At 42.7% G+C, this 26197-nt stretch overlaps 1 protein-coding gene across 1 annotated transcript in view; it reads right to left on the reverse strand.

Moving 5' to 3' along the window:
* Nucleotides 1-26197, reverse strand: part of RICTOR (RPTOR independent companion of MTOR complex 2) — a 468276-nt gene that overhangs the window by 219886 nt on the left and 222193 nt on the right. The window contains exons 18-20 of the mRNA XM_030193057.1: nt 19625-19726; nt 15484-15530; nt 5952-6087 (exon numbers count right to left, since the gene is read on the reverse strand). Of these exons, the coding sequence (XP_030048917.1) occupies nt 5952-6087; nt 15484-15530; nt 19625-19726 (285 nt within the window). The remainder of the gene's footprint in view (nt 1-5951; nt 6088-15483; nt 15531-19624; nt 19727-26197) is intronic.

The following is a 26197-nucleotide window of genomic DNA, read 5'->3' on the forward strand; positions in this document are numbered from 1 at the left end:
AATAGGTACAAACTCTTCAATACTGGCAGATAAATATTTTAAATTGCTTGTTATGTGCTGTATTTTCTCCTTATATTCCATGCACCAATGATTATCCACTTGCACAATATAAACAGAACCTCATTATGAAAAATAACAATGTTAATGCTTTCTAAATGATGATAGCAGCACAAAAATTCTAAAACACTCTAGGTATGGGAGAATCAGTTCTCACTAGCTGCCCTGGATTAAACAGTACTGTATAGTTCTATATTTCATGTATACCTATATGAAAAGGCAGCTGTGATGTTTTCTATTCCTAGTGAAGAATTCCGGACATGACAAATGATCAGTTTCTCTTCCTATTTTGCTGCTCACTCAAGACATATTGACAATTTGTAATAGCCAGTGCACCTCTCAATTAAATTCTGACCCAGCTTTTAATAAGTGACATCAAACCAAATTCCATTTCATAATCAGTAAAAATCTAAAATTGCATTGGAGATTACAAATGGAGTTGTTTTTTTTGTTTTGGTTTTTTTTTTTACTTTATTTTTAAATTTACTTATTTTATTTAAAACATTTATAGCCCACCTATTAAATAGGCGGATTACAAAATAAACAATCACAGTAGTTTTAACAAATAACATATAAACACAGAATCAGTATGCATATTATTCCTTCACTAAATTCATACAAAGCTGAAACATGTAGTTACACCTTTTTTCACCTGTTCATATTTTTCAGTTCTAGATCATTAAATCTTCACCATTATAGTTATGAACAGAATTTCAAGTCAATATATCAGAAACATACTATAATAATTTGTCCCAGTCATACCTAAGAAAATATTAAATACTACTTTAATGCTAAGCAGTTGGTCCTTTCATTTCAACCCCTCTCTTTACCCAGAGTACTTCTATGAGTTCAGACTGTGATTATCATGGGTTTCTCCATCCATCAATGTGTTTGTGCATTACCCCTCCCTTTCCTTCCTACCCTTCCATATGCTCTTAGAGATCACCACAATCATCCACATCCCTTCCGTTCCTCTAATTTTTTCTGCACCCATTTCCAAATCTGTAATTTGCTATCTCTCATACCACCATTTTGTCAGTGTGACTGCCCGTTTCCAATTTGCAGTGATGACCATTCTGGCCACCGCGGCTAAAAAATTTGATAAGTCCTTTTAATTTGACATCTGCACATTTTAGTTGATTTATCTAACAATACTGCACAAGTTGGAAAATACAGTCAATGTGCCAATTTACCTACATACCTGTTTCGGTACTTTTTAATTTTCTTTTTGTTTTCCATAGACAAGAGGATTTATCAAGCACAAAAGTGGGTGACGTGACAATGCTGGAATGGAACATCTCTACCAGAGCTCTGAACTAAGTTTAAAATTCTCAGCACATGCAGGCCTTCCCATGTGCATATAGACTTTTCAGCCCCTTCAGTTAGTTCCACAGCATAAGAAGGAGGTAGGAGGGACTGTGCATCTGATAAAACATGTTATCTTCAGAAAACACCTGTTACAGGTGAGAAAAACTATTTACACTAACAGGAATGAGTCCATAACATCCTAACTCAGGGATGGCTCCATGAACTTTATCTGCAGTTTGTCCATTGTCCACAAACATCAAAAATAAAACAGAAATCAATAACAAAACATGGCTCCATACCAACCCCACCTGAGCATACAAATCATAAAAACCCATCAGTACCAATGAGTATATTAAAAAGTTAATCAACCAATAAAATCGACTGATTCTCAAATATGACTTTTTCGTGTGGGCTTGTGATGTAAATGTCAAACTTATATAATAATACCCAATCCCTCTTGACAACAACAGCAATATTAGTCAGTATGACGGGTCTGCTGCAGACATTGAGGGTTGCTCCTTGATACAATCTTTTTGTACAAAACATGACTTATATTGGATCAAGTGAACCCCCGGAACCAACGCCATAAGCTAAGTTATTGAAATTATAAGTTTCAAGACTGTTATGACTTAAAAAAAACAAAAGATATGAAGAGTTATACATACAAGAGAAAAATATAAGCATAGAAAAAAACATAATAAGGACCGGTGACAACTTTGAAGATAAATGTTTGATGGGTAAGATGAATTTACTCCCACCAAGGCTTTCTGCTGGGGTCCAAATTTTTTTCCCTTGATAAGTGCAATTATAGAGGGGTTGGGTAATATTAAATATTAAAAAGCTGCCTTTAACAAACATGTTTTCAAACACTTCTTAAAAATGTGTCATTCACACACCTGATCTGCACTGGAAGCCTAGTCTACAAAACTGGCCCTGTAAGCAAAAAGGTTCTCTGTCTAGACTCCTCAAAGTGCATTTTCCTCAATGCTGGAATGGTAAACTTAAATGTGCCTTTGGATCTCAGGACTTTGTTTGAGTGATAAATTCTCAAAACCAAACAAATAAAAATCAGATTCTTGTTTCAACGCCTTATGTATTAACAGCAGAATTTTAAACTCCCCTCTTTTCTCCACCAGCAACCAATGAAATATTTTCAAAATATGATTAATTATGCTGAAAGTGTGAGCAGCCACTCAATTTGTGCTGCTGTATTTTGAACAATCTATAATGCCCTAATACTGGACCTCGGAAGCCCCCAAAACAAAGAATTACAATAATTCAACCTTCTAATTATTTAACTCTGAACTGTCAGTCTAAAATTCTCTGTAGGGATATTACCTTTCACTCTTAACATTCTCACTTTTAAAAATGAGTACTGAATATGGTTTAAAAGACAACTGTGAGTCAAATCAAAATTTGCACCCAAATTCTGAATTTTCTACACTAATCGAACCTCTTGATCAATTGTTCTCCAAAACTTCCCCACTTACCATTCACTTCTGTTTTCTGAACATTTAAAACCAAATTATTTTCTTTTAACCAGTAAGAAATAAGCACAAAAACTGATTACAGATTACCAGTAGCCCTATCCATCAGATTGTCAATAGAGAAAAAAAAAAACCCTGAATGCACATTCAATGTCTTCAAAGATGACACAGAGGTAAAAGATAAATACTGAACAGAACCAATGATAATGAGGAGCCTTGTGGCACTCAATTCAGAAACCCGATCACCAATCCACAATGCCTTCTAAGTTCCAGGAAAAAGAACCAAATTAAGAACAATTCTAGATATTCCACAAGCCTTAAGTCTATAATATACCAGGATTAAAAATGTCAAACATGGCTGATAGATCTAACATGACCAAAAAGAAGAATGATCCAACCCTTGCCTCAAAATATCGACAGCAAACAACAATAAAGATTCTGTACTATGCACTCTATGAAATCCATACTGAAATGGATCCAAAATTTTTGTCTCCTCTAAATACTTCTCCAATTGTTTCACCACCAATTTTTCAAAAATTCTCACCATCATAGGTAAAGCGGAAAGTGGTCTAAATTTACTCAGCACAGACTGATCCAATGAGGCTTTCTTTGAGAGAGGTCTCACCATTGCAATCTTCAATGAATCAGGTACCACTCCTGTACATAAAGAGACGTCTAGGACCAGAGAAGTCACCAGCTGTAGGCTCTCATCTACAGTCTGAAGCACCAATGGGAAACACAGATCCCTCAGAGGAATTAGTAGGTCAAAGAGTCTTTAAAATAAGCTGCATCTCCGAAGTTGTCACAGATCCAAAAGAATTCCAACTGAATTCATCCCCCAATAGCTGAACCCCTTCAGGTAACCAAGAATGAAATACATCACTTAACCTCTTCACTTTTTCTATAAAGAAATCTCCAAATTGTTCCAGCGAGATTATACTCATATATCCCAGAGAAATAGGTTCATAAGTAAGGAATATAATAACTGCAAAAAGTTCTTTAGGTCTATTAATGCACCCTGAATCTTATCTTGAAAATAAAGATCCCTTGCTGATTCATGCATTCCCTATACTCATTCAATTTCAAATATAAAACTAACATCCTCCCGCCTAGATCATCTCCTTTTGATCTGACATAATTCTCTCCTAAGCTTCCTATGTATCTCTTATACTATTCCCATCCCTGTGTACACATTCTTTTATTGAGGTAATATCATCTAATGCCTGACTTAAGACATTATTCCATTAGTCTAAAGCCTTTGCAGCAGACATATCTTCAACCTGCACTAAAGAAATCAGTATGAAGGTATTGCTCCTGCAAGAGTCCATAAAATAGACTGTCTCCAGCCTATGGTGCTTCTATGAACTTTCAGGGTCCAAAATACATATGAAAAAAGCTTTGCCTTCTGCTGTAAAAGGAAGGAAACTTTCCTAGGTAAATGCGGATGAAATTTTGAATAAGAGATCTTCATTGGGAAACTCATTCTGCACAGGAGATAGGTGATTCTGGAGAAATAAATTCTGGATCTACGTAATCCTCTAGGTTGCTTTAACAAAGCTCCAAACACAGTGAAAAATGTATAACATGCCCTCCTTGTAGTTCAGAGTCTGAAGTAGACAGAAGAGAAACTACCAGATCCTAAGATGAATAAGTGTCTCTTTGTGCAAAGTAATGCCCAAGGATTGAGATGGTTTATTCTTGGTTGCTGACATTGAATAGATCGTAGATATTTAGTTACCCTGGAAAAATTCATTAAACATCTTCTGTAGGAAAAAATGTGGCTGCTCTGGTGGAGGTAGTAAAACAGATAAAGATTCATCAAATACTGTAACAAAGAATTGAATGAGTGACAGCAGAAGATGGGCTGTTGAAGGCTGCACAGGAGATGTTTGAGTACCAATCAGAAAGCAAAACAACACCTGTGCTATCAGTAAATAGTGACTCTTACGCAAGGGCAGCCACTTAATTAACTGTGCTGGTATGTAACACGGTTTTCTATGTACTAAGAGCTGAAGTGATGTCAGTGCTGGAGGAGCCACATGAAGGTCAGTGCTACAGGCCAGAGCCTTTGATGGCACAAATAGTTCAGGAGAACGTTGTGCAGTCTGTGTTTAGAGGCAGCACTCTGACATCTGCACTGAGATGCATGCACTTCTCTAGAGCTTTAGATAGAATATTCAAGGTTGCCTTGAAACCACCCCTGCGTGAGTGCTGAAGACTGTGCTTTAGGTTTGTAAGACTGCAGGCAGGTTTGCAACATCTTGGTGGATATCTAGCACTGTTCCTTTGCAGCTGGACTCCTGAAAAGAAGGATCTACTGGAATCAGCCAAACTCTGAATGGATGATAACCTTTTTCTTTCTCCCTTCTTTGCCAGCAGGAGTGTCTTTGCCTCATAGCATTTATTTTATTTATTTACATACTGTAGATTTGTTTGATTGTATTTCAACTTTTTAAATAGTCTTGATTGTCTTTTGATTTGAAAGTCAGAGAATACGAAAAAAGAAAATATCAAAAACAACAGTGAAAAACAAACAAAAAAAAAATCTCAACAGTTTGGGTGATCCTTAAGAGCTTGAAGAAACATTTTGCCACAATGTTTGAAGTCAGCCTGATTATGTTCTAAACTCAGAATATCAAACATCTTGAATGGGTAGCAAAGTTCTAAATTTTAATTCAACACCAAGGGCTTAGCCAAAACCCTGTCAATCTGTGACATTCTTCGTAGTAATAAAAGAATAATAAAGCAGCAAAAGAAAACCAAACTTCTCTTTTTTTTTTTTCTTAGAATCAAGGAAACAAAAATTCTTCATAAATTGGACAGCACTGTTTTTTAATCTGTTCAGTAGAGCAGATGAAACAAAACTAAAGGGACTGAAGAGGCCTTTTTGAATAGGAAGAGCCTCACATAAAAGTTTACACTTAATTCTGAACTCTGGGAAAACTGTTCTTTCTTGGTGCAATCAGATGACACCACCCACTTGTGAGTCTCACTCCTGCTTGTCAATGAAAAAATAACCCTGCCAATATTTGTTATTTTGTGCCCTCTGCTTAAACATTCTAATCCTCTTAAATATATTCTGGAAACATTATTTCTCACCTCTTCTGATTCCAGCAGGAATTCTGTGAATTGGCATCCCACTACAGTAAGCTGTTTGGACTTGGTGTAATCCAGATCCAGGTTGGCATACAGCTTGCTACTAGGCTTGTAAAAGTAAAGCAACCGTCGAATAAACCTAAATGAGATTAAAATGAGTCGGCTACTTCTTATTCCACAAGAAATCAATGTTGTTAATTAGAGCAGTTCTGCATAAATGTGTAAATAATGACTGAATTGTCTAAAGGCAACAAAATAAAAATTTAAGTAGCCAATTTCAATAACTTGGAGAAGTAATAAAGAAGCATAAGGATTCAGCATATCAACAACTGGAATAATTAAGACAAGCATACAGAACTCAGTAAGGTTTGCAGCTGTAAGTTAAGTCATCAAAAGCACCAAAAGCATATTAAAGCTAAAAAGATTAATAAAAAAAGAATTAAAAAAAAGAAAAAGGGAGAAAATTCTAAAAAGATAGATATACACCAGTAATTGGGAAGCAAAGCCAGTACTGGGCAGGCTTCTATGGTCTGTGCCCTGATCGTGGCTGGACAACTCAGTTTCAGTAAATGGAGAGCAAGGCTAGTGCTGGGCAGACTTTTACAGTCTGTGCCCTGAAAATGGCAGGGACAAATCAAGATCAAGTATACATATGTAGTATCACATCATACCTTAGACAAAGTTTATCTTGTTGGGCAGACTGGATGGACCGTACAGGTCTTTAACTACTGTCATCTACTATGTCACTATGGAGGGACTGGGTGGGGTGCGGGGCAGGGTGGTGGCAGGGAAGCAGAAGCAGCATGGTGAGCTCCATGTTTGTTGGTGTGGCTGCATGAGAATATTGCACTGGGATCAACACAGTGAAATGCAAAGGCAAGGTCTATACTAGCCCACTTGAGGGCAGTCTCTACCCAGCAAAAATATGCATTCCCTGTGACTGGAGTTCATGTGCAGGAGAAAAAGCCTGGTGGTGGAGGGTTTGTTTTTACTTTTGTGATATTTCACTATGACCTGCACAGTGTGATACACTCCCTATAACCAAAGTGCTGGGGTAACTGGTGTCATATAGGTCTATATAGGTTACAGCTACATTCTGCTGACCATCTCCCTGGGGTCCTTACCAAAGGATGGAGCAGGGAAAGGAGGAAATTCCACTAGCAAACAAGTGTTAGGGAAGTAAGAACCGACCCTAGGTGACAGGAGTGGCAATTTGTTTACAGGGGATGAACAAAATGCCTGAAAAGGTAACTTTGGGTGAAATATGGAAGGGAACTGGTATGCTAAAAACATCGAGCGTTGGTATATTTGGATAAAATTGTGGAGGGCTCTATCCCCCTTCAAGTTCAAATTAAACAGCATGAAGAGACTCTAGAGAAACACACGGAGAGGTTAGAAGCTACAGAAAAAAAAAAATGAAAGACTTAGAGGCATATTTTCAAAGCACTTAGCCTTCCAAAGTTCCATAGAAACCTATGGAACTTTGGAAGGCTAAGTGCTTTGAAAATATGCCTTTTGGTGACATAAAGGTTTATCAGGCAGGTTTGATTAAAAAAAGACTTTAGTATATAGAAAAATTAAATGATTGAGAATTTTAACTGCCAGTTGAATCTGCAATGTATTAACGTCCCTAAGTTTTATATGTTATCAGCAGTGTATATGGTCAACAAATATTTTGAATAAGTTTTAGAGATAGTCAAAGGCTCTACTTCCCAGTGTCTCTAGTGTTAGTAGCATGAAAGTTTGGAGACACTGGGTCATTATCTGTTTGTTTCAGGTTTTTAGAAGGGTCACAATCAATTTTTATCATATAAAGTAATTCTTGATAATCACCTTCACCCTAAAACACAATAGGACTTTGATTTTATGAGTATTTTTAGTAACACAGTAGACGACGGCAGATAAAGACCTATATAGTCCATCCAGTATGCCCAAAAAGATAAACTCATTACATATGGTATGTGATACTTCATATGTATACCTGGTCTATTTTTGATTTAAACAAAACACTTTTATGGGTTACAATGTAATGGTCTTTCCCGATTTGTCCAGAGCCACTCAAGGTAGGTAAGTGGCCTCAGGTAGTGGTTCTGGGTGCAACATTTTCCTTTCAATTTCCTTGAAAATGTTTTATAAAATTAGAGGTAAAGAATTATATCTGTCTTGATAGGAGGAAGTGACATCACCAGCTTAGATAGCAGCACAGGAGCAGAGTTCCGGTGAGCGTCCATGCTAAATTTAGCTTTTGGACTTCCACTGTGGCTGTTACCTATATAGTAGTTTATAAGAGATGTGTACAGTTTAGTGTCCCGATGGCAACCAAGAAGCGTCAGAAATTCAAGCATATGTAAGCACGACCACAGCAGCTATGTCCCAATACAAGGCGCAGATGGCGCCAACCACAACTGAGCGCGTGGGGTCCCCTTTGTGATGAAATGCGTTCTTGGTTTCACGATATTAAATCTGACCTCACTTCGGTGCAATCAGAGCGGCAAGTACCAATTGATGAGTTCCAGAAGGATGTTGGTATTACAGGCAAATGAAGAGGAAGAGGAGACAATTAGAAACACAGAGTGAGGAGCTGACAGACCTGCACATGCATCTAGAAAAAAATGGAACAGGCGCAAGAGGATGCCCTCAAGATTCAATCCCAGTGGCGTAGCCTTCATCTGCGAGGGGTCCCACAGATTGTAGGTACTGTACTTTTAAAGGAAGCAGGTATACCTTCTGCTTTGGCTGTGCTGCATTTAGAGCAAGTGCAGTCGGCCCCAGAGCTGTGTAAGAGATACTGTCACCTGCTTTCATAAGTTTGCTGATAAGGAGCAAGTGATGCTTGCGGTTTGGCGGCTCAGTGGCAAAAATCACTTTGGAGGCCTTGGAGGTGGAAGTTTATCCAGATCTTGCAGCTGCTACCTTTCTGCTGGCACTGCAATTACTGGGCTTACTGGACTTTTGTGGGACAAGCAGATTAGATACCATTAGCTCTTCCCGATGGGACTCGTGTTCACAGCTAATGGTAAAGTCTACCAGGGCAGAACGGTGATAGAGGTCCAAAACAACCTACTGGCTACAGGCCTTCTGTCACAAGCTGACATCGTGGAGACGGATACATCAATACCATCAAGAAAGTCATCATGGTCGCTGCGTTGGCAAAAGGCTTCAAAGCACGTGTTAGAAATAATATACCACCTGTGGGAACTTAGTGGAGTTGAACTTTGGCGATGGGTTTTTTTTTCTGCTTGGTCAATTTATAGGTCTTGTGATCACACCCTGAGTTCATTTTCACTTATTTGGGGAGCCCTACCACTGGAGGTGGCCCCATTGTTTGGAGACGCTGGATGCCACCTTATTCCCCTGTGTTGTTATCTTCCTCCCTCTGATGTGGGGATTGCTTAGTAATCAGCAGGCGTTCTGGCTTTTGGAAATTGGGGGGGGGGGGGGGGATTGGGGTTGCAGTATATGTTGCTATGGGTGCTGGAATGTTTCTTTTGGGATGTTGCTCTGGGGTGGTTTCGATAGTTTACAGGGTTGGGAGGCTACTATTAGTGTATTGGCCTTAACCTGTGTTTTTGTTTTCCTTACATTTGTACCCCGCGCTTACAGGTTCAATGCAGGTTCAATGCGGCTTACATATTATATACAGGTACTTATTTGTACCTAGGGCAATGGAGGGTTAAGTGACTTGCCCAGAGTCACAAGGAGCTGCCTGTGCCTGCTGTGGGAATCGAACCCAGTTCCCCAGGACCAAAGTCCACCACTCTAACCACTAGGCCACTCCTCCACTGCTTTGGCTGACGGGGGGCAAACATGTTAGTTATGTATCTTTTGCTGCTCTGTATTGAATCTTGGATGGAGTCTGCTTCCTCTGTCTTGCCTTCATGATGTCAGCATTAACATTTCTTTCATATAATGTTAATGAACAATATTCACCCCAGAAGTGGTGCTTATATTACAAAGAAGCAGCCACAGTGCAGATGGGTGTAGGCTTCATTCCAGAAACCCACCTATTAACCAAACAAACACTACCTGCACTGATGTTTTGCTTCTAATAAAGGCAAAACCATTGGGGTGGGGATTCTAATACATCAGAGAATCAGATATTCCCTAGGGAAGTCTTAGAGGGATCCTGAGGGGGAGACATCTTCTACTAAAGGTGACCAGGAAGGTTAATTACACACACTTTTGAATCTGTATGCCCCAAAAAGAGAGCAAGGGGCCTTTTATGAACAACTAAGAAAAAAGGCCCGTTTCTGACACAAATGAAACGGGCGCTAGCAAGGTTTTCCTCAGAGTGTGTATGTTTGAGAGAGTGTGTGTGAGAGTGACTGTGTGTGAGAGAGAGAGAGAGAGAGAGAGAGAGAGAGAGAGAGAGAGAGAGAGAATGTGTGACAGAGTGAGACTGGGTGCGAGTGTCTGTGAGAGAGAGAGTGTGTGTGTGAGAATGAGAGTGTGTGCCAGGGGCCCCCTCCCTCCCTCCCGGTGCCAGGGATGTCCCTCCCCCTCCCCCCCAGTTCCAGGGTCCCCCTCCCTCCCCCCTGTTCCAGAGTCCCCCTCCCCCCTCCCAGTTCCATGGCTGCCCCCATCTCTCTCAGTCACCTTTGGGGGCATACCTTACTGCAAGGTCCCTGCCTCACCCTGTACTTTCATCTGACAGGATTCTGTGCTCTCTGCTTGGCTCTCTCATTCTCTCCTCACTTAAAAAAAAAAATATCTAAGAACCATAAAATGTATTTTAAACAAAGAATTTGCGGAGAGTTAGGGAGTTAGTTCCTTTCTGACTGACTGCTGCTGTTCTCGGAGCCAGAGCGTTTCCCTTGGCTCCAGCTGTCAGTGCTGCGCTGCAGGGGGGATCAGCTGGTAAGTGCCGGCATTGTTTTTCATATTTTTTAGCAGCATGGCGGCGGAAACTGTTAAACACTGTTCCCGTTGTGGGAAGCGGTGTTCAGCGGCGGGAGTTTGTAGTGCTGAGTGTGCTAATGTGTCTGAGGCAGAGGGGCCTTCCTCCATCACGGAGCCGATGTTCTCCCGCGCTAGGAAGGTGAGGGGCTGCCGGAGGACAGGCAGTGCTTGGAGGGCAGAGAGAGAGAGAGGGAGGGAGGCGCAGGGGCTGGCAACTCTACAGAGTTCCCTCAACGGTGGGGCGATTATGAACCCTTGTGTGGTTGGTCACTGCTGCTTGTGATGAACCCGGAAGTACGTGACGTCAATTTAGGAGATGGAAACAGAGCACGAATGCTTCAAGGTTTCAGTGCCACGGAGTCAGCTTCAGAACGTTGGAGGTGCCTTTTATTATATAGGACTAGATCAAAAGCTGGTCGAGTTTGCCAGGATACCCTTATTGTGGCTGAGGAACTTGGAATGGTTGACCCATGATCAAACTGGATCAAATCGTCCACCAGTGGAGAGAATTCTGAAAGCCGGTGGACAGTTGGATGACATCTTCTAGATCCCCCACAGCTTGGAACCACTGGGAAGCTAGGGTCCATTGAGCTGACCATGGGTGCCATGGGCGTGACATGAACTGTGGAGGCCATATGCCCCAGAAGTCTCAACATCTGCCGAGCCATGACCTGCTGAGACGCTCGAACCATGGACACCAGGGACAGAAGATTGTTCGCCCTTGTCTCGGGAAAATAAGCTTGAGCTGAGTGTTCAACAGGGCTTCAATGAATTCCAATGCTTGAACTGGGTTGAGATGGGACTGGGGATAATTTATGAAGAACCCCAGTAGCTCTAGCACCCGAATAGTCATTCGCATGGACTCCAGAGCACCCTCCTTCGAGGTGCTCTTCACCAGCCAATCGTCGAGATAAGGAAGCACATGCACTCCCAGTCTGCGTAGCGACGCTGCGACTACAGCTAGGCATTTGGTAAACAGTCTGGGCGCAGACGCCAGGCCACAAGGCACTACGTGGTACTGAAAGTGCTGTGTTCCCAGCCGAAATCGAAGATACTTCCTGTGAGCTGGGAGTATCGAGATGTGAGTATAGGCATCCTTTAAGTCCAGAGAGCATAGCCAATCGTTCTCCTGAATCATGGGAAGAAGGGTGCCTAGGGAAATCATCCTGAACTTTTCTCGGACAAGAAATTTGTTCAGGGCCCTTAGGTCTAGGATGGGACGCATCCCCCCTGTTTTCTTTTGCACAAGGAAGCACCTGGAATAGAATCCCAGCCCTTCTTCCCCTGGTGGAACAGGTTCGACTGCTTGGGCTGAGAGTTCCTCTGCAAGTACCTATTTGTGCTAGGAACTGTAAGAATGAGCTCCCGGAGGACACTGGAGGTTTGGATTCCATATTGAGGGTGTATCCTGACCGGACTACTTGAAGAACCCACCGGTCGGAGGTTATGAGAGGCCATCTTTGGTGAAAAAATATCAACCTCCCCCCAACCGGCAAGTCATCCGGCACAGACACTTTTACTGAGGCTATGCTGAACTGGAGCCAGTCAAAATCCAGTCCCTTGTTTTTGCTGGGGAACCGCAGAGGCCTTAGGCGCACGTTGTTGATGAGAACGAGCGTGCTGGGAATGAGCCTGGACAGGCTGCCGAGAAGCAGGAGTGTACCTACACCTATTGCAGGAATAGGGAGCTCTCCTCTTCCCTCCAAAAAAACCTCCTAGATGAGGAGGTAGTAGCAGAAGACGCTCGGCGGGAGAGAGAATCCATAGCATCATTGTGCTTCTTGAACTGGTCAACAAGATCCTCTACTTTCTCACCAAAAAGGTTATCCCCCCGGCAAGGAACATCCGCCATCCGCTGCTGGACCGAATGATCCAGGTCAAAGACACGCAGCCATGAAAGTCTGCGCATCACTATACCTTGGGCAGCGATCCTGGATGCTACATCAAAAGTGTCGAACGTACCACTGGCCAAGAATTTTCGGCACGCCTTCTGCTGCCTGACCACTTGGCGAAAAGGCTCGGCTTGCCCAGGAGGGAGTGCATCAACCAAGCTAGACAATTGCCTCACTGAGTTCCACAAGTGGATGCTCGTGAAGAGCTGGTATGTTTGGATCTTGGCAGCGAGCATAGCGGCCTGATATGCCTTCCTCCCAAAAGAATCCAAGGTTCTAGATTCTCTACCTGGGGGCACCGAGGCATAGTCCCTAGTACTCTTGGATCTTTTGAGAGCGGAGTCCACCACCATGGAATTGTGAGATAGCTGAGACTTCATCAATCCAGGCTCCCCGTGGATCTGATATTGGGATTCAGTCCATTTCAGGATCACGGGATTAGACAGAGGGAATGACCAGTTTCGCATAAGGACTTCCTTCAGTACATTATGCAAAGGAGCCGTTGCAGCCTCTCTAGGCAGAGAAGGATAATCCAGGACCTCGAGCATCTCAGCCCTGAGCTCATCCTCAACCTCCATAGGGAAGGGAATAGCTGCAGTCATTTCCCGGACAAGGGAGGTAAAGGATAGACTCTCCGGTGGAGAAATTCTCCTTTCTGGTGGAGGGGAAGGTTCAGAAGGAATCCCATAGGACTCATCAGAAGAAAAGTACCTGGGATCCTCCTCTTCCTCCCACGAACGCTCATCTTCTGTATTGGAAAAGACATCTCTCAGAGCAGTCCGAAACTGAGCCTGCCTCAACGCCGAGGAATGACGTCCTCGATTGCGGTGCCGAGAAGTCGACACTCGCCTGGACTCTGGTGAAGCTTCCTCCACCGACGTTGAAGGGGAGTCAATTTGGGTGGCAGGCGGCACCGGGGTCGGGGACCTCACCACATGCGAAGGGCCAGATACCGCTGCAGCAAACGGTACGGAAGGCGCAAGCACCCCCCCCCCCCGACACCGAAGCAGACTGGCGCAGCAGCCCTTTCAGAAGCTCTGGAAGCAAGGCCCTGATGCACTCGTTGAGAGCCGCCGTCGGACAAGACCGCGGGGTCGGTAAAGGAGCCAGTGGCAGAATCTGTCGAGGCTCAGGAGCAGGTACCGGGCTGCTAGACTGACGCACCAGCATCTCCTGAATAGAGGGAGAGCGAGATCCTCTCGGCGCCGACGCTTCTCGGGTGTCGAATCCCTCGATGCCCTGGAGCTCTCCGCACCGTGTGTCAAAGGAGAATGATGACGGTGCTTCTTCACCTTCGCTCGACGCCCATCACCGAGACTCCTTGGTATTGATGACGAAGACGTGGAATCCTCACGTCTCCTCGGGGCCGGGTCCGACGAAGGTCAGTCCCGGGGGGCCTGCATAACAGGAGGCCTCGAGACAGGTGGAGCCCCACTCATGTCTCACTGCTCCCAACACCAGTTGGTCGTTCTGCAGCCATTACCTTCGCTCCCGACATCGATGCGTCCCTCGATGTCGATGCTGCCGACCTCGGTACCGATGTCGAAGGACCGGACCGAGCCCCAAAAAGCTTCTCGAGACGCTTGAGTCCATTTCTTCATGCGAAGACACAGACTACAAGTGGCTGGGCTATGGTCAGGCCCAAGGCACTGGATACACCAAGCGTGGGTATCGGTACCTGAGATGGTCTGGTTGCACCAAGTACAACGTTTGAAGCCACTGGGTATCTCCGATGACGTGGAAGAAAAAACAGCTTCGGTGAAATTAAAAGACGCGATCTTGCCTGTTAAAAGAAAAAAGGGCACGAAAAGAAGGGAACAACTCGACCACACAGCCTAAGCTGGCCGCGTCAAAAACCAAAGGAAACTTTAAAAGGGCAAAAAAATAAAGAAAACTACGGGAAGTTTTTTTTTTAAATGTAAATCTCTATTAAAAAAAAAAAAGAAAAGAAATAAGGCAAAAGCCACAGAACGGATGAGACTCTTTCCAGGGCCTGAGAAGAGTGGAGAAAAAAATCGGCCGTACCTCAACGCGGAGAAAAAATAACTGAGGAACGCGTTCACGCGACGGGCGGGAAATCAGTGCATGCTGCACGTGCGCCAGAAGACTCTGGCAAGACTTTTAAAATATTTTGCTTGCAAAATTCTGGTTCCCGTGCCGACGCAGATGTCGACCCACATGCGAGAACAAGCAGCCTGCTTGTCCTCAAAGAAATATATTTTTCATTATTTTGAATGCATATTTCCTTAGTGACCTTACCAGATCATTCAAAATCCTCCCCATGCTCGACTGGGACCCAGCCCTTAAAAGTGGTCTAGGAGCCTTCTTCAGACCACCTCTTGCATATGACGAAGAGGAAGCTTGACCCCCCCCCCCCCCCAAAAAAAAAAAAATGAAGCCCTGCTAAGAAAATGAGGGAACAAAAAGGAAAGGGACTTGGACTTGTGCAAGTATTTCCAAGGCAACTTACTTTCTTACAGCCCTTCAATAAGTAAATAATAGCTCAACTAGACCAGGAAGAAATGGTTAAACCCAGGACCTGCATAGTGAACTATTTTCAGCCGCTGGAGACACAAAAATATTAAATATTTGTGCCTGGCATGGTGCCTTGAAAGGGTGCTTCCAGTCTCCACTTAGTGTACCCCTTATGAATCAAATTTAATATAAACTTTGACAAGCATATGTAAGTTTAATTTAAAAACGCTTTTCTATATCAAGTTTCTAAATGACTCAGGTTCACATACCTATGCAACTGTTCATCTTTACAGTTCTTTAGATTTATATTTGGCCACTGAAAGAAAAGCAGATAAAAAAAATCATCAGATTCAAAGTAAAAGCCGTCAAATGTATGTACAAGCATTGATTCATTTAAAGGAGTTAATGAACACAGAGTTTATATTTTGATCTACTATGGATTGTTAAATAAAGCTCATTACATCCAGCTCAACAGAAAGCAGAAGTAATAATACACTAAATATTAGGAGCTCATTAAGGGCTCATTTTACTAAGATGCGCTAATGATTAGGGTGTACTAAATGCTAAAGTCCATTTTATTCCTGTGGGCTTCTTGGTATTTAGAATGTGCCAATCATTAGCGATCCTTAGTTTTAAGAGATATTGCCTAGAGTGACCGCTAAAGAAAGTTTTGAAAAGAAAATAAATTATTATAACATTATGGAAGTAATTCTATAACACAGGCTCTATCATTTATATGCATATGTGTGCAAACACGTGTAAATGCCAAAATTCTACCTAAGCACTATTCTGTACATATTCATGTATTTACATAGTATGTAATTTTAAGAGGGTGTATATAGGCTCAAACGTATGTGCATAACTTATAGAATACCAACCATAAGCTAGATAGATATTTGCAGCACTTAGATGCTAACACACCAGCCCTATGACTAGAATAAGTGTTCACGTCTAAATGCTAAGCATGTATATATGCAGTTAGGCTGGTATTCTATAAAGGAAAGTAAGTGCCCATTGTCCTGTGTATGTGCATCAACTTAGTGATGCCTTGCAGTATTTTTATCTTGTCCTTTAGAAGATTTTTCTAGACATAAATTTCAATGCTTTACATCTTAGGAACCTGAAAATAAAATGGTGACAACATCTTTAACCATATGAAATGTTCTGTTTTCCACCATTCAGCAATAAGGTTTTCAAGTACCACCAATAAAATCAGCGAGAACCAGTCTCTCTCTAAACTCAAATCCCCGGAGTTCACAGTCTTCAACATAAGTATCCAAAACTGACCTTGACTATTCAACAATTTGTCCATATTCCCTCCCTGCCAAGAGGATTCCACAACATAAGTAATCTTCTCTTTCAATATCAGAGAGTGAGTGATGACACTGTGTCCAATGAGTAACTGAAGGGGCTGCCTCACTGCAATATTCAACCAGCTTTTATGTTTGTCAAGCCACAGTTGAACAATGTCTCTTAGTTCAACCCATATATATGAGGGAGCAAGGACAAATGACAATACTTATGAAGAATTTACAAGTAGAGTTCCGACGAGAAACTAATGTTCTTCCAATGACAATGCATATCTATGATGTTCCTGTAATAGCTGAGGCACACCAACTCCAATAGCCACACACTTTGTGGCTAAATTGATTATCACACAGCAGAGCTTTAGAAATTAACAATTCTCCTAAATTCTCCCACCTCTGAAATGAAAACGAAGATCCTGAAACAATGAATGCAAAGTCAATGCATCCCACTGGACAAACATGAACTGAATCACATTATGTTGAATATGGCAGAACACACATTAAACGTTCCTCCATATCACATGGTTTATATGGGAGAAGTCATCCATGATTTAGCCCATTTATAGTCCATGTTTATGGTTGACAGTGGATATGTATTTTGAAGAAAGCTTTAAAATAAATGCTTAGAGGCAGACTCAACGTCAGCAGAAAAAGTACATATTCTTTTTACTTGCAAAAACTGGTAGACTGGCAGGCCTGTCTTAAGTTTGTAATAAAAACTAGTAAACCTCAAGTAATTATTTCAGTCAGGTTTCCTGTATAAAGAAGACACAAAATTTGCCATCATATTTCATTATTTAAAAAATCCAAAAATGTATAGATTTGAAATCACATGTAATGGTAAATTGTAAATCCAGCTCTAGAGACTTCAGCCATATAAAGAAGGAATCTAATTCCTGCTTTTTGTCCAACTGGATGAAAAATTGGACACATTGTTGAATAACAGAGTAGTTTTAGTTATTTACAGTGAATACTGTGAACCCCAGGGGTTTGAATTTAGAGACAGAATGGTTCCTGTTAATGTATTTGGTGGAAACTGGATCATGAAATATGGCTAAAGATGCTTTTTTAATTTTTTTCAGAGACCATGCGGTGAAAATATAAAACTGCATGCTGTCTAATGTTGTGGTGTTTATGCTGGCTAGATTTTATCTGGAAGAGTAAGCAGGAGAGATCCCAATGCAGATGATTCCATCAAAATATGTTATGTTGGAATTATAATGGATAAACTTGTTGGTGTTATAATGGATATAAGAGCTACCACTGTTATATCCAGCTCTGGAAACCAAGGAGTAGTAGTTGGTGTTACCATCCAACCAAAAAAAAGAGACAGTGAGAAATAACTATTATCAAGTTACAAACATTGCAAAAACTTAGGTGATATTGAAGCGTATTTTCTAAGCACTTAGACTTACAAAGTTCCAATTTTTAAGTCTAGGTGCTTTGACAATGAGCCCCATTGTGTACAGGCATTAATTAAAAATATATGGAATTTGGCCATGGAATGCTAAATAGGCAATAAATAGTACCTTTCTATTGAAAAAAAAAAAAACCTACCAAAAAGTACATACAGTAGAGGAAGGGCTAATACCTGATAAAACTATTTCCAATTTACATTCTGTAGATATTATTGACTCCTGAAGCAGGCGCCTATGCATCGAAACACAGATCTGCGTCGAGCGTTTTAGCTTTTCAATAAATATTTCGTCTTACCAAGTGTTGGTTTTGATTGGTCCTCCCCTATTTCTTTTTTAGTTACCATCCAACTTAGTCACACTGCTGGGACCTACTGGAGCTCTTCTGAATCTAGCTGTTCATCTGGTGTCCTGCACTAGCATCATCTTGAACCTTCATCTACTTCCAGGTTATATGCCAGCTGTATTATTGCTAAAGGGTAATAATAGGAGGCCTGACCAGGGTTGTGCGCAGTCACTCTAATTCTCTGCTACGATCATCTGTCTTTTACTTGCTCAGTCACCTTGAATTTGCAAATAAGTCTTAGTCATTTGTGTTTTCACTTTTGGTTGTTTCACTTGCTTGTAAATAAATAGCCTTTGTTTGTATTATAATTGGCTTGGTGTCATTCCCTTGTCAGTTCTAGCAGTGACAGAACTTGGATTCGTATAGTGTGTGGGAAGGGGTTTTAGAAAATCCTGATAACAGCTACCATTACACAGTTTGTCCATCTCACACTTACAGTGCATACTGAAAGCACTAAACTACTACTACTTGACATTTCTAAAGCGCTACTAGGGTTACGCAGCGCTGTACAATTTAACATAGAAGGACAGTCCCTGCTCAAAGGAGCTTACAATCTAAACATCCATAACGGGCTAAGTCGGATAGTGCCACCCAACTGTGAGATGAAGTGACCTGCTTGTTCTCAAAGAACTTAAAGCAACTGCTTTATTTTTTCTAGTATGATCAGAAAAACATTCAACCAAATCACACAAAAATCTCTTCATGAAAGCACAACTGGAGAACTAAAAATAAATCAATCAAAATGAGCTGCTAAGTGTCTGTACTGAGGAAAAACAACTTGTGCCAATTAGCAGAATGACAAAAAGTAATATCTTAGTAACTGCCAGAAAAAAACTATTTTTTAAGAAACAAAGAAAACTGAAGAAAAAAAAGCAGCTACTTAAGCTGATATGTCTGACATCTCCAGCAAATGAAATTAAGAAAGTAATGGGGTCACAGAAATATAGAAAAGGTTTTTAGGCCTTTCTAGAAAATTCTGAAATAGATATTTGTTTAGAGCTCAAAGAATAGGCTGTATGTCTGAAGTGGCTACTGAATTACAAAGTCTTATTTAATTTTCATGAACATTCTGAGATTAATTTATTCCTGTTTGAATTTTTGTTTTTCTTGGATTTTCATATGAGCAGGGAGTAGGAGAAACCCCCCCCCCCCCCCCCCCCCCCCACAATCAGTCTTTCTTACAAAGTCATTTAATTTCTTAGTTTTACAGCTATAGCACATATCAGATAATCCTAATCAACCAATTTAATGTATTTTATAATATTAAGCCCCCTTCCGTTTTTTTTCATCTTACACTATTCTCTAAACTGAATCCAACTAGAATACAATTTTCTGCACTTACCTTGAGTATTGTCCCAATGAGATTCCAATTCCATTCAAGGTTTTCTTTATGCTGGAGTACCTGACTATCTTTTAAATTTATCACAAGGGCCTCTTCTGTATCCTGTAGTACAAAAGGAAGAAAAACAGTTTATGTCATCCCTAGCAAAGCTGCTTACCTTTGATTGTTGTTCTCTGGATAGAAGGATTAATCATGCAAACAAGTCACTGGGCAGCAAGGGAGGAACAGTTTCCAAAGTTTAGAATAATTGTGAAGTTGAAAGCATATGCAACCCTATTCTGCAATATCCTTAGTCCCCTCACTTTAAATCTGTAGCCCATCTATCAATCCTGGGTGGGACGAAGAAAATCCACCGAAGTGGAAGAACTCTGAATTCCCATGAAGGATGTTCAAAAAACAAGGACAGTAGGAAAACAACCATGAACTAAAGATATTTCAGCCACAGGCCTGCCTCACGAGTTTGAAATCATAAATATTATATATATATATATATATATATATATATATATATATATATACACACACATACATACACACAAATAATAATCAGTAAAATAACATTTTTTAAAAAGGTGAAAAATAAAACAATATGGATATATGATTGGATTGTCACATTACTAGTGGAGTACCTATTTTAAGTTGGACAGTACAACTTAAAATACGTATTTAATAATTGAAACTTATAAACAAATAAACATATACAATTGAATGGCTTGATGTAAAAATTATATTCATTAGAAACTATAACAATACAAAATTGTGATGAACAATATAAACACTCAAAGAAAAACATAGGTAATAACAATAATGCAAATATGTAAAAATGTAAAAATATATACAAAATGTGTGATACTGCTGACACCCAAAAAAAGGGCAATGCTTTGATGAGATAATATGCAAAAAGGTGATTGAACCTGAAGGGACAATGATAAAAATAATAATAGTCCATAATAGTCCACATATATTAAAGAGTGTAAACTATGTTAAAATTACCGTATTTTTCGGACCATAAGACGCACCGGACCATAAGACGCACCTAGGCTTTAGAGCAGGGAAATAGGAAAAAAAAATGTTTCCTTTTTCCCTCCTCTAAAACCTAGGTGCTCCAGTGCGTCTTGTCCGAGTTCGGGATCGCCCTCCCCTACTTACGTGACGCGATGTTCCCTGGTGGTCTAGTGACGTCGGGGCAGGAAAGAGCCCCCTCTTTCCTGCCCAGCGCTCTGTTCTCCGTCCTCCTGACTGGTTCCTGACGGTCTCGGCGAGATTCAAAATGGCCGCCGAGAATCTCGGCGGCCATTTTGAATCTCGCCGAGACCGTCAGGAACCAGTCAGGAGGACGGAGAGCAGCGCGCTGGGCAGGAAAGAGGGGGCTCTTTCCTGCCCCGACGTCACTAGACCACCAGGGAACATCGCGTCACGTAAGTAGGGGAGGGCGATCCCGAACTCGCTACCTTCGGACTATAAGACGCACCCCCCATTTTCCTCCCAAATTTTGGGGGAAAAAAGTGCGTCTTATAGTCCGAAAAATACGGTAAATATACAAATGGATATGAACTGAAACTCCAAACGCACAGACATGGGGATTTTAAGATCACAGTAGTTTAAAAACTCTGGATATATAATGTAATATAATGTGATAAAATCCTATACATATGGACTATGAAAGGGATGTTAAAATTAAACAATATGCAAATTGCTAAAAAAATTCTAAACACATGGACGTGGAGATTTAAGATCACAGTGGTTTGAAAATCCTGGCTGTATGATGTAATATAATGAAATGATTTGATATAATGTGATAAAATCCTATACATATTAACTGTGAAAGGGATGTTAAAAAAAGTGACTGACCTACTGGGCTCTCTTTGAAGTGTAGAGATTCAAACGTATACTTGGAACGCTATGATTGGTGGATAACTTGGTATCTCTAAAGGAGACATCAATACTAATAAGGGACTTAACACTAAATGAAAATATTATTAATGTAAAACGATTTGACAACGGATGGAAGGAATTAAAAATGACTGACCTTCTAAACTGTATTTGAAGTGAAAACTCCTATACACAATTATGTAGGCTGGTCTGTAAAAAACATCATAAGTAAGGGATTACAGCATATAAAAACCATATGTTGAGAAATATGGTGAAAAACCTTAGTGGATGTTTGATTGGAAAGATATGTAGTGAGAACTGATAAGAGAACAGAGTTACACCCGACATAGGAGTAACTATTAAACATGAAAAAATATATGTTGCAAAAAAGTGCTAATATCTCAAAACTGAAAGAAAAGGACACTAACCAGAGTGAGTGAGGACTATCGCTGGAAGCTTTAGCGCTTGAAGTGGGAGAAACTCATTCGGAATTAAATAGCCCATTGCTGTGACAGTCTTGAATATACAACAGGAAGAGTACTACATAAAAACGAAGTTGGACTTCATGAAAACTCAAAAACAGTCATAGACATTTATCAGGCAGTGCTCAGAGGAAGGAAAGGAATCAGATACCTACAGAAACATGCGTAGTGGTGTAAAGAAAGTGAACTGGACATAAGAAGTATAACTTATGATTGCAATGGAAAATTCAATGCTAAAGTCCTGAAGAGAACTGTGCCGCATAGATAGTGCTGCCATAAATAAATACTTAAACGATATAAATCAATGTCAAATGCAGAGAATATGGCTGTGTGTAAAAATAATGGGAAAATTAAACTATATTACCAGACATCTTCTATATACAGAGTGTTATAAAGTGTGAACGCTTTACAAAGACCTACTAAGAATAGTTGGTCAAACGACACGGTCTGGTAGTAACACAAAAAGTGGCAAAATACATGAGAAAGAGAAGTGCTGGTGACTTATATATATACTGAAGGCGCCAAAATTAATGAAAGTTGATGCAGTGATGACGAGGGTACGTAACCGATGTCATGCTTATAGCCTTTTGATGTGTTGAAAGGACCAGTATATCGTCTATAAAACTTGACTTAAAATGCTACACGACAAAAAATCATGATAGAAAAAAAAGGTAAAATTATGTTTCATACCTGATAATTTTCTTTCCATTAATCATAGCAGATCAATCCATAGACTGGTGGGTTGTGTCCATCTACCAGCAGGTGGAGATAGAGAACAATCTTTTGCCTCTCTATATGTGGTCATGTGCTACCAGAAAATCCTCAGTATAGTCGATATCAAAGCTCCATCCGCAGGAATCACCAAACATAGAGAATTACACCCACAAAGGGACACTCTGCCACCCAACCACTGCCGAAGTGGGGGGGGGGGGCACCCACACCCGCCAACGCGGGGGGAACTGGCATGTCCTGCTACTGCAACCGCGGAAGGAGCTGGCTTAACCCATCACCGCAAAAGCGAGAGGGAAACAAAGCTACCCTACTACCGGCACGAAGTGGGAGGGAGCACTGGTATAATTTAGTTATGAATCCAACCACCGTCGAAACGGGGGGAAAGAAGCAGCAGCTCACTGTAACACAAAGTCGTCCCAACTCCAGGGAAATCCAAGTGGAAGAACTTGAACTCGAAGTCCTCCTGAACAGGAACTGAAGTCTAAACTTGAACCTGAAATATAACTGAACTAGAACAAACAGTACAGATATCTGGGAGGGACTAAGGATTGATCTGCTATGATTAATGGAAAGAAAATTATCAGGTATGATACATAATTTTACCTTCCATATCATCAAGCAGATCAATCCATAGACTGGTGGGGTGTATCCAAGCAGTACTCACCCAGGGCGGGACATGGAAATCTGAGAACGCAACACTGAAGCTCCAAACTGGGCCTCGGCCCGTGCTGCCATGTCCAAGCGATAATGCCGTGAGAAGATACGAGCCGATGCCCAAGTCGTTGATCTGCAAATCTCCTCCAAGGAAACGGACCTGGACTCTGCCATCGAAGCCGCCTGTGCTGTAGTAGAATGAGCCTTCAGCTGGATAGGCGGCACCTTCCCTGCGGCCACATAAGCTGCCGCAATCATTTCCTTGACCCAACGTGCCACGGTAGGTTAGATGCCTGCAGACCCCTACGGGGGCCTGCAAACAGCACGAACAGGTGATCTGACTTCTGGAAATCGTTGGTCACTTCCAAGTATCTGATGATAACTCGTATAACATCCAGGCATCTGAGAGCACGATAGTCCTATGGATAATCCTCCCTATGGAAGGAGGGTAGACAAAGCTGCTGATTCACATGGAAGTGAGAAACAATCTTGGGCAGGAAGGCAGGCATTGGGCGAATAGACACTCCTGCCTCCGTGAACCGCAGGAACGGCTCTCTACACGAGAGCACCTGGAGCTCGGAAACCCTCCTGGCTGAAGCGATTGCCACCAAAAAGACCGCTTTCAATGTCAGGTCCTTCAGAGACAGCCCTGATAATGGCTCAAAGGGCGGCTTCTGCAAGGCCCGCAGCACCAGATTGAGATTCCACATAGGCACTATCGAGTGCAGAGGAGGGCGTAGGTGATTAACCCCTTTGAGAAAACGCACCACATCTGGCTGAGAAGCCAGGGAAGCACCCTTCAGGCGACTCCTGAAGCAAGCTAGAGTCACTACCTGGACCTTAAGAGAGCTGAGCGACAGGCCTTTCTCTAGACCTTCTTGCAGGAACGCCAACACTGAAGTAATTGGCGCCATGAAGGGCAACAGGGATCCTGCTTCGCACCATGATACAAAGGGACGTACGTAGTAGAAGTAGAGCGCTTCCGTGCTCGCAGCATAGTGGCGATGACCTTGTCCGAGAAGCCCTTCTTCTTCAGCCGCTTCCGCTCAAGAGCCAGGTCGTAAGACCAAAGGGGGAGGGATCCTCCATCACCACGGGACCCTGATGTAAGAGGCCCCGCTCCGCTGGAAGCTGCAGAGGACTGACTACGGAAAGCCGGATCAGGGGCGTCTGGGCCAGTCTGGACCCACCAGGACCACCCGGCCTGGGTGTTTCGCCACCCGGCCGAGAATTCTGCCCAGCATAGGCCAAGGCGGGAACACGTAGATAAGCTCCTGTACCGGCCACTGCTGGAGAAGAGCATCGACCCCCAAAGATCGAGGGTCCCGTCCTCTGCTGAAGAACTGCGGCACTTGGCAATTGGCCAAGGTCGCCATCAGATCCAAGGTCGGCATGCCCCAGCGCTTCGTGATCTCCAAGAACACCCGAGCAGACAGTTGCCACTCTCCGGGATCCAAGGTATGGTGACTGAGAAAGTCCGCCTCGACATTCAGGACTCCCGCAATGTGAGTCGCCAACAGCTGGTCCAGATTCGCCTCTGCCCACTGGCAAAACCTCATGGCCTCCCTGGCTAGGGGGGCGCTCCTGGTACCTCCCTGGCGATTGACATAGGCCACGGCCGTGCATTGTCTGACAGGATTCGAACTGGCCTCAGTATCAGTACCTGAAGAAACGCTTGAAGCGCCAACCGAATGGCCCGAAGTTCCAAAAGATTGATGGACCACTTCGCCTCCGCCGGCGACCATATCCCCTGCGCTGTCCTTCCCAGCCCGTCAAGCAGGCGTCCGTTGTAACGACAATCCACTCCGGGGACATGAGAGGCATACCAGCTGACAACGTGACTGACATCAGCCACCAACGTAGCGCCCTTCTCACCGCCGGGTCCAGGGGAAGGCGAACTGCGTCATCCTCCGAAACCGGAGTCTAGCGCCACAGAAGGGAGTGCTGTAGTGGCCTCATGTGGGCCTGGCCCAGGGCATTACCTCCATCGTGGCCGTCATGGAGCCCAACAGTTGCACATAATCCCAAGCCCGAGGAGCTGAGGAGGCTAGGAACCGGCCCACCTGGGCCTGAAGCTTGAGGCTCCGGTTGTCCGGCAGGAACACTCTGCTCACTTGGGTGTCGAACCGAACACCCAGATACTCCAGGGACTGAGTTGATGATCCATCCCAGAGAGCTCAGAAGAGCAATGACCCTGTCCGTCGCTCTCCCACACTCTGCAAAGGAGGGAGCTCGAATTAGCCAGTAGTCCAGGTAGGGATGGACTTGCACTCCTTCCTTGCGGAGATAAGCCGCAATGATCACCATCACTTTGAAGAAGGTCCGCGGAGCCGTAACCAACCCGAACGGGAGGGCTCTGAACTGGAAGTGCCGGCCCAGCACTGCAAAGCGCAGGAAGCGCTGATGAGGCGGCCAGATGGGAATGTGCAGATAAGCTTCCTTGATGTCCAAGGATGCCAGGAATTCTCCCTCTTGTACCGCAGCAATCACGGAGCGGAGAGTCTCCATACGGAAATGCCGTATTCGCAAAGCCCGATTGACTCCCTTGAGGTCGAGAACAGCCTCCTTTCTTTGGCACCACAAAGTAAATGGAGTAACGTCCTGTGCCACGCTGCTCTACGGGCATTGGGACCACTGCCCCAAGGCAGAGCAAGTTGTCCAGAGTCTACTGAACTGCTGCCACTTTGAGGGGAGACTTGCAGGGAGAGTTCACGAACCCGTCTCTCAAGGGCCGGCAGAACTCCAACTTGTAGCCGTCTCTGATGACTTTTAGAACCCAAGCGTCTGAAGTTACCCTGGTCCACTCACCCAGAAAAGAGGACAGCCTTCCTCC

This window comes from Microcaecilia unicolor, chromosome 2, assembly GCF_901765095.1.
Source record: "Microcaecilia unicolor chromosome 2, aMicUni1.1, whole genome shotgun sequence".
NCBI classification, from domain to species: Eukaryota; Metazoa; Chordata; class Amphibia; order Gymnophiona; family Siphonopidae; genus Microcaecilia; species Microcaecilia unicolor.